At 28.1% G+C, this 10,241-nt stretch overlaps 1 protein-coding gene across 1 annotated transcript; it reads left to right on the top strand.

Annotated features, from left to right (window-relative positions):
- Nucleotides 1-463: 463 nt before the first annotated feature.
- On the top strand, nt 464-7,749 carry LOC139889136 (protein FAR1-RELATED SEQUENCE 5-like). The gene is made up of 7 exons (XM_071872102.1): nt 464-632; nt 4,124-4,186; nt 4,772-5,681; nt 6,070-6,174; nt 6,269-6,326; nt 6,396-6,971; nt 7,231-7,749. Exons 1-7 carry the CDS (start codon nt 464-466, stop codon nt 7,747-7,749), a joined length of 2,400 nt encoding a protein of 799 aa, XP_071728203.1.
- Nucleotides 7,750-10,241: the final 2,492 nt, after the last annotated feature.

The raw sequence follows: 10,241 nt of genomic DNA on the forward strand, positions 1-10,241 counted from the left end.
GCTAATCCATAATTTTTAAACCCCTAATTTCTAAACCCTAATTTCTAACCCTTAAAAACAAAACTTAAATCAAAACATTCAATGCATTGAATGTTTTTATTTTTTTTCTTCGAGCGTTTTACCGTTAAAATAATAACATTCATCACAAAGTGTCTTTTTTAAATGTTCATATTTTCATGTGATGTTGATGTCTGAAAAAAAAATTCGAAAAAAATGAAAAAAAATTATTTTCCCCGCTTCTTCCCAAAAAAGTGCTTCTCTCTTGATTAAATATCTCTCTCTCTCTCTCTCTCTCTCTCTATATATATATATATATATATATATATATATATATATATATATATATATATATATATATATATATATATATATATAGGACTAAGCAAACTACCAAGAACCACCATGTAAAATCTTAAAAATCATCGAGCTATGTATCACAATAAAGGATATATCCTATTAGACCATGAATAACGCAGCGTTTGTGGCCCCTATGTCGCCTACATGGCGTGAGAACCGCCCCACAAACGCTCGGAATGGAGCGTTTGTGGGCGTTTGTCTTGTGGCATTTGTACTTTGTCGGCAGATCACGGAGAGGAGAGAGGGCGTGACAATGAGGTGGCGAGCTGTGATTGGTTCTAGATATTTTATGTCTCCAACTTTAATTTATTTACACCTCAAATAACAATCAAATTTTACCACATCACCCACAAACGCCCTTACAAAAGTCCCCCATTACAACTCACCCCTTTCCCTACCATGGTTCAGTCATTGACTTGCCCCAAAAAGTGCACCTCACCCACTCCACGTCACAATCACCATTATCCGTGATCTTATAGTCTTTAATGTATTTGGTTGGAGTAAAGATGAAAGGATCTTCAACTGCCAATTCAATCCGGATATTTGTACTTAACCTAGGAATCGATGTGTTCTATGTTTTTGAAATTTGAACAAAAAAAAAGGCGGGCGAACAAAAAATTGATAGTCGAACAAAAAAAAAAGGGAACAAAAATGTGTTCTACATTTTTGAAATTCGAACAAAAAAATGTAGAACACATGGTAGTCGAACAAAAATGTGTTCTACATTTTTGAAATTCGAAAAAAAAGAAAAAATTTTGCTCGACTATGATTTTTTTGTTCGTCCATGTTTTATATTTTTGCTCGAATTTTCTTTTTTTCTCGCCCGCACACATTTTTTGCTCGAATTTTAGTGTATTTGGAGTTCCTAGAGTTCTCACACTAAAAAAGTTCTCACTGGATCCTCTCCCTATATATATATATATATATATATATATATATATATATATATATATATATATATAATAATAATAATAATAATAATAATAATAATAATAATAATAATAATAATAATAATAATCTAAAGATAAACTTTAATGCTATATTTAAGGTATTTAAACATGCATAAATATTTATCAGGTTCTTTTAGTTAATTTGAAATCTTTATCTACAATTATTAGCTAATTAATAATTTAAATTTAGATCCAATGATAAAAGTTTGATATAATAAATTATTTATTAGTCTTGATTAATGATTATGTAATTAAAGTGTTTATATCATATACTTTTGTAAGATATTGAATATAGTTATAGATGGATAGATGTTACGGGTCATGAGATTCATGGCTTATAAAGAAAATTTATTAGGAATATAAAGTTCAACTTTTTGAAATCAAATATTTATATTTAAATGCAGAACATCTATGGATCATGTGTGATGACTATACTTGTCAAATGGTCGAGTTGAATTGGGTTATGTTACGAGTCAAAACGGGTATTAGTTGATACATGTCATTAATCGAACGAATCAGGTTTCAAGTTAGGTTTAATGGGTTGGGGCAGGCACATGCACAGGTAGGTTCATGTCAAGGTGGGTTAAATGAGTTGGCCAGAACCGAGTTGGGTCATATCTGGTTGTTTATCTTTCTTTAATATTTTTAATTCCTTTAGTATTATAAATAATTCATGTTTATATTTACGTTTTATGTTTATATTTATGTTTACATTGTGCGTCTATGTTTTGTCTCTACATTTGTGTTTTACATTTGTGTTTTTGATTGTGTTTTACGAATGCATTTACATTTTCTGTATACGTTTTGCATCTATATTTTACGTTTTATGTTTACATTACACGTTTTCATTTTCTCTTTACATTTGACGTTTACGTTAGACGTATATGTTTTACGTATACGTTTTAGAACTCTTTTAATTAGTTATTTAAAACGTCTGTGCATCACACGAGCTAAAAACCTAGTGTGTAATATATATATATATATATATATATATATATATATATATATATATATATATATATATATATATATATATATATATATAGGGCTAATCAAGGTGAAAGTGAATATTTAGAGGGAAGAGGGAAGAGGAAAGTAATTTTTTTATTCTTATTATTTTCAATAAAAGTTAGTTATGAATGTCAAGATCAAGTGAAAATATAAATATTTAAAAAAAAGTATTTATCGATGAATGTTATTATTTTGATGAAAAAATGTTCGATGAATAACATTCATGACGATAAATGTTATTCCAGATGACGTCAGGTATATCATTCATCGTGATAAATGTTACTTTTTAATCGTTTTCTGATTAAAATAATACGGAGTAACATTTATCACAAAATATCTTTTTTAAATGTTCATACTTTCGCCTGATCTTAATATTTGTAAAAAAAATTTAAAAGAAAAATTAAAAAAAAAAATTACTTCCCCTTCCATCTTAAGATATACTCCCCTCTTTATCAAAACTATATATATATATATATATATATATATATATATATATATATATATATATATATATATATATATATATATATATATAGTGGTAGGATCAAGGGGAAGTAACTAATCGGGGGGAAGCAATTTTTTTTTCTTCGTTTTTTGAAAATTTTTGTTCACGAACATTATAGATTGGATGAAAATATGAACATTTAATAAAGACACTTTGTGATAAATGTTTTTATTTTGGCGGAAAAATGCTCGAAGAAGTAATATATAACAATTATAGTGTTTTTCGAGCATATGTCGAGGTTTTAGATATTAGGGTTTAGATATTAGGGTTTATAGGGTTTAGATATTAGGGTTTAGAAATTTAGGGTTTAAGGTTTAGATTTAGGGTTTAGATTTAGGATTTAGATTGAGTTTTAACACGAACGGTTTAGAGTTTAGGGTTTGATGTTTTGGATTTATGGAATAAACCCAAAACACCAAACCCTAAACCCTAAACTCTAAATCGGACTAAATTTTACTTCACAAAACATGAAAAAAAAACTTTCACATTATTCACGAACAATATTATCTTGAATGTTATTTTTGTCGATCGTTTTCCCACCTAAATAATAACATTCATCACGAAGTGTCTTTTCTAAATGTTCATATTTTCGTGTGATCTTGATGCCGGAAAAAAATTCCAAAAAAACGAAAAATTTATTTTTGCTTCCCCCCGATTGGTTACTTCTCCATTGATCCTGCCCCTATATATATATATATATATATATATATATATATATATATATATATATATATATATATATATATATATATATAGGACCAATCCATGGATAAGCACTAAATGGGGTACAAATTGGATAAGTGAATATGGGCCTCACATTTCATATTTTTAATAAAAAATTCAATTTATACTGAAAAAACGCAGAGGGGTATTTTCGGAATTTCACATTTTAATTTCGGTATATTTTATCTTTTATCCTCGTTCATTCCTCTTCTGTTCGTTCTCTCTCTTCGTCATCAATATTCATCATCTTCATCATTAATCTTCAACATATATTCATCGATTCAACTTCAATCATAGATTCAATTTCAATCGTTCATTCTTAATTTTGTAATTTCTACTTTTAACTTCAATCGTTCATCCTGTTACTTTCGATCTCTTTATTCATCATCAATATTCATCGTCTTCATCATCAATCTACAACATATACTCATGGATTCAACTTCAATCGCAGATTCAACTTCAATTGCTCAATCTGATGGTTACGTTCATTCGATCCTCTTTTTTTGTTTTACTTAAATTAGTTTTATGTTTAAAATGAGGTTTAATTGATATACGTCGTTCGTTTCATTTTTTGCAGTTCATGTTATTACCAATTCGTCTAATGAATCAGCTGCTGATTCTGTTCCTGATACGTTTTCTAGTAAATTTTTCATTCATCATTCATCTGATATTTTTTATCATTCATCCAGTCTCTTTTTATGTTTATTGTTTTTCATATGAATTATATATGCATTTTGATCAATGATAAATGTAATTTTTCTGTTTAATATATATGTTTTGATTGGTCTGTGAAATCTGCTTTTTTAGAGTTTTGTTGTATAATAAATATTTTTTTTATAGACCTTTTTAGTGCTCTTTTGTTTTTGTTTGTGTTGTATGATAAACTATACGCAGTTTCATGTACTTTTGTACCATTCATTATGTATTTTTTAATCATTCATTATAACTGTAGGCAGTTTATAATATATAACATTCATAATTTGTTTTTCTTTCATCATTATGTAACATTTTAATCTAATTATTGTATGAATTTTTTTATTATTCATCGTAAACTTTATGCTGCTTCATTTTTTTTTCTCATTCATCATGTATCATTCATCATTCATTCTTTATCATTTATGATTCATCATTCATCATTCATCATTCATCATTCATCATTCATGCTTCTTCAATAATCATTCATCATGTAATTTATAACTATTTTTATTGTATTTTTCTTTTATAGGCACCAACTCTGTCTGTAGAAATCATTTTTTGTCTTCTTATGAGGATGAAGGTCCTGATGGAAAGAAATTGTGGTTTCCTAATGTTCCAGATCATTTTAATCCTGTTATTGGTTCCGTGCTTAGATCATGGGAATATTGTTTATATTTTTATGACTTATATGCTGAGGCTGCTGGGTTCAATATTAAGAAAGCTTCTGAAAATAAAGATGAAGATGGTTCAGTTATTTACCAAGTTTATAGGTGTAATAGGGTAGGACGTCCTGCCCCAAAAGCTCTTGTTCCCCCTGCTATTGTTAATCCACCTGCTGTTGTCAATGCATCTCAATCTACCCCTGATCCTCATTCTTCCATTCTTGATAAACCTGCAAAGCGAAAGCGTCAGCGTAGGAAAGTGTCTAACCGTAAATCTTCTAGTATTAAGGTTGAATGTGAAGCTTGCATTAGATTCAAACTTATTGAGGGTAAGATTGTTATTTTTAAGTTTTTTGAGGGGCATAGTCACAAACTCATAACTGAAAAGAATAGGAATTTGTTGAATAAAAGGAGGAAGTTGGATCCTGAACACATGGAATTTCTTTTCAAACTCATTACTCGATCAAATATGGGTGGATTTAAAGCTCACACACTTTTTAGTGCTCTTAGTGGTGGTATTAATAATGTTGGTCCTTTTCCTGTAGATTTCAATAATTTTCATCGTGATTTGATCCAATCTCTAGGTGATACTGATGCACATATTTCTATTGAACAACTGCTTATGAAGAAAAATACTTTACCTAACTTCAGTGTCGAGTATTATTGTGATCATAATGATTTTTTACGTGGGGTTTTTTGGGCTGACAATATTTCTAAGTTGAACTACAAAGAGTTTGGTGATATTGTTGGCTTTGATGTTACATATGGTACAAATATGTAAGTTTTCTGTAATTCGTATCACATTATTTTTGTTATTTATCATTCTATTTTTATCATTCAACACTTTATTTATATCATTCATTTTTCATCATTCATCATTCATCATTCATCATTCATCATTCATAATTTCATCATTCATCATTCATCATTGATTTTTCTCATTCATATTGACAGATTACTTATTTTTCTTTTTTTATCCTAAACTTGCATTTTATTTTGATCATAAATTAACTAAATAATTATTATTTAAGACATTATTCATTAATAATATCATTCATTAAACATTAAAAACATTACTGAATGATTGAAATACTTTATTTTTATCATTCATCTTATAATTTTTATGTTTTTTACATGATTTTTTATTACTGATTTTTTATTATAGGTATAACATGGTTTTTGTACCTCTCACTGGAGTTGATAACAATAAGAAGCTTGTTATTTTTGGAGCTGCTTTATTAGCTAGTGAAAGCATAGAATCGTTTAGTTGGTTTCTTGATTGATTTCTCAAAGTTTTTGTGACTGAACCGGGCTTAGTGTCCACTGATCAAGACCCAGCAATGTTGGAGGCTATTAAAATAAAGTTTAAGACTGCGCAGCATCGGTTATGTATGTGGCATATCAGTCAAAAACTTGAAAAAGGTAAATTTTCTAGTTTAATTCATGTTTTGATATCATTCATTTGTTTTATATTATTTTTTTGTTTTATAGGTTGGTCGTGAGTTGTTTTCAAATAAAGATTTTCGTAAGCAAATGAACAACATATTCTGGAATCAAGAGTTGAATGCTGAAAAGTTTGAAAAGTGTTGGCAACATGTTTTAGATGAATTTGGCTTGCATGATGTCGATTGGTTTAAAGATATGTATGCTATGAAGGAGAAGTGGATACCGTGTTTTTTCCGAGATACACCAATGGCTGGATTGATGAGAACGTCATCACTTTGTGAGAATGAAAATTCATTCTTTATAAAATGCAAGAACAAGCATTCTAAATTGGTGGAGTTTTTTTCACGATTCGATGTTGTAGTTGAAAAGCAGCGCCATAACAACACGGTTCTCGAATTTGAAATGGATAATAGATCTATTAATTGCGTTACCAATAAGCTAATTGAGTTGCATGCTAGGGATTTTTATACACCAACCATGTTTCTGTTAGTTCAAGAAGAAATATTTCAGTCTTCTATCTCTTGTGTGCAAATCAGCTCAACCATTGAAGAGAATGAAGACAAACAATTATGTGTAATTGAAGAGAAATTTCCTCTTCCTCGTCTAAACTGGAAATATAGGGTCAGCTTTCACTTCATATCTTTCTAAATTTTTCCTAATCTGATTACTTACATTTTTTTTTGTTTTAATATATTTTTAGGTTTAATTTATTTATTTTTTTCTTTCAGTATATTTGTCATTCATCATTTTTTTTGTTATTATATGTTTTTGTCATTCATCTTTTTTCATTCATTATCTTTTTTTGTCATTCATCTTTTTTTCATTCATTATGTTTTGTTATTCATCTTATTGTTAACTTTTTAATTTCCTCTTTTTTTAGGTTACTTTTGATGTTAAAACTGCTGAAGCCAGCTGTTCGTGTTTGCTTTTTACACGTGAAGGTCGTTTATGTAGGCACATATTTTATGTGTATCATGTTCATGATGTTGTTGCTATCCCTATGGTTCATTTGTTGAGAAGGTGGTCAAAGGAGGTATCTGAAACATTTAATTCCATTTTTGTATATTCTAATGATAAGTCTGAATCCAAAAAGATTATCAATCACGTTTTCAACAAGCTTAGGAAGGTTTCCTCTTTATATCGAGATGATCTAGATAAACTTGTTAGTTTTAGAGATAAGTTTGATGTATTAATTTGCGATTTTCTTGGTTCTACTTCTGATGAGCCTTCTACATCTACTAGAGGTGAACATATTAATAGACTATGGGGATTCTCTAAACCAGTCAATTCGAATATCCGTGCTCCGGAGAATATTAGAAACAAAGGTCAACGTAGATCAAATCGGATATTGTCTTCCAAAGAAGTGGCTGTTAAGAAACATGTTAAGACAAGGGCTTGAAAGCGTTGTGGTATTCATGGTCACAATGTTCGGACTTGTACTACTGACCTCACTCAACTACATAATTCAAAGAATAAAGGAAAAAATGTCATTGATTTTGAATTAGAAGACGAAAGTGAGGAAGATGATGAAGACCTTGCATATGAAGATGAAGATTCTGATTCTGATTAATTATTAATGTTTTTATCTTTTTTATAATTTTCTATATGTTTTTATACTGCTACTCTTTTTTAGTATAATTTTCTGTGAAAGTAGATTACGAGGTATTTTTTCATGTTTTGGATCATTCATTAAAGCATTTTATTATTCATCTTTTTTTAATCACTTGTCATAAATTTTATCATTCATTATATTGTTTATCTTTTTTTAGTCATTCTTAGCTCTTTCTTTTTATTTATCAGATTTATTTTATTATTTATCACGTTCTTTTTATCATTCACCACGTCATTTTAATCATTCACGACGTCATTTTAATCATTCATCTTGTCATTTTAATCATTCATCATCTCATTTTTATCGTTTATTACAACATTTTCACCATTCATCACCTACTTTTATCATTCATCATCTTCTTTTATCATTCATATTGTTTTCCATCAGTCATCATCTCTATTTTATCATTCATCATCTCTTTTTTATTATTCATATTGTTTTCCATCATTTATCACCTTATTTGTTTTCAACTTTTTGTCCTTTATCATCTTCTTTTTTCATTCATTTTAATTTTTTATCATGCATCACCTCCTTTTTTCATTCATCTTGTTTTTTAATCATTCATCAACTCCTTTTTATCATTCATCTTCTCAAGTTTTTTTTATCAAAATTAAAAGATGAATCGTTATGATTACTAAAATCATTTTGTAATAGTACAATTACTGTATGTTTTTAGTAATCATTTATATATTTTTAAATCATTTTGTTTTAAAAAAATTAGTTTAAATTCATAATATTACAATCTAATAATCCATTTTTGTTATCATGAATCATAATCTATCGTTATTTTAAATTCATAATCATTTATATCTCATTTTCAATCTATCATTCATTGTTTATGAATTTTTCTAACATTTCACAAACATTCATCATAAAACTTTCAATCATTCACCAAACATATCATTCATTGTTCCATATTCCATCATTCAGGAAACAAACATTTAGTTTGTACAAAATAAGCATCAAACAAACACTGGTTTAAGACATTGATGTTCACTATTCGTCAAAACACAGTTCCAAAATATTTCATTTAATCACCTAAATTCTTCTTCTATTCCAAGACACCACTGACCTTTTTTTAAAACCTTGAATTAATTGTCTCTTTATAAGTCTTCTCTTCTTTCTTTAGGTTCTCTTCTTTCTCCTTTTCTGAATGAGTTGCTTCATAGGTATTGTACTTTTCCATCCACTCATTCATAGATTTATTGGTAGGATGTGTTAAAATCTTCACTCCATATTTCACACGCAATTCGTTTAACTGTTTTATTTGAGCTGGTCCTTCTTTAAAGAAACCGCTCTTCCATTTAGGATCTCCCATGTATGTTTCCATGTGACGCATCACGAAAACACCACAGTCTATATCATTTGTTTTTGTGCTCCATGCCAGTGGTACCACGTTTACTTTGCATCCCATTTTTTCAATTGGATTTCCTTGATCTTTTAGATACTGTTTAAAAATCAATCCCTAAAAATAATATATTCTCTTAGTTAAGTATTAAACATTTTAGTAAAACAAACTACCTATAGTTAAACACGATAGTTATCAATAATTTAATCAATATCAATTTTATCTATACTTTTTATCATTCATCATAATTATACGCAGTTTTTTTAACACCTAATATTCTATCATTCAAGATATACTATAAGCAGTAATATGTATATTTTCTATCTTTCATCTGTATTTTTAGTATTCATCATAACTATCTACAGTTTTTTAACATATAATGTTCATATTGTTTTTATCATTCATCATAAATTATATGCAATTATATATAGTTATTGAAGTAACATTTCATAGTTTACTTACCACATTTGTTGGTATTTTGCCATACTTGTTTTCGTATATAACTTTTTTTCCTGAATTGTCAATCACATCAAGGATTCCAGTCTTCATGTGTGCACAGATCAGATAAAAGTGATCAGATTTGCAGATTGGAAACATCACCTGTATTGATTTTTTTTTATATCAGTTTATATGAAATATAATTCTTCATTTTAATATGAAATATGTAAATATATAATTTTTATTTGTCATTTTTTTCATACCAGATCATATGAACTGAAATTCCTTTTTCCTTCATCATCTTTCACAAAATTAAGTACATTGGCATTGAATTCTTCCTGGTCTGATTTGGTTGGCTTACTCTTCATCAACATCTCTATTCTCTACATGGTGAATAATATCAAGTTAGTTTATAAATTATAAAAAATATTTTCAAACATATGATATAAAATAAATCATGAATGATATCTATTCATTTAATTTATTCATTTAT

Source organism: Rutidosis leptorrhynchoides, chromosome 2 (genome assembly GCF_046630445.1).
Source record: "Rutidosis leptorrhynchoides isolate AG116_Rl617_1_P2 chromosome 2, CSIRO_AGI_Rlap_v1, whole genome shotgun sequence".
Classification (NCBI taxonomy): Eukaryota; Viridiplantae; Streptophyta; class Magnoliopsida; order Asterales; family Asteraceae; genus Rutidosis; species Rutidosis leptorrhynchoides.

Bases quoted from the DNA above. Each gene is read 5' to 3' on its own strand.
- LOC139889136 (XM_071872102.1), top strand. From the start codon at position 464: ATGAATAACGCAGCGTTTGTGGCCCCTATGTCGCCTACATGGCGTGAG. The intron at 633-4,123 runs GTTCTAGATATT...CATTTTTTGCAG, and splicing joins GAGGTGGCGAGCTGTGATTG to TTCATGTTATTACCAATTCG. The intron at 5,682-6,069 runs GTAAGTTTTCTG...TTTTTATTATAG, and splicing joins GTTACATATGGTACAAATAT to GTATAACATGGTTTTTGTAC.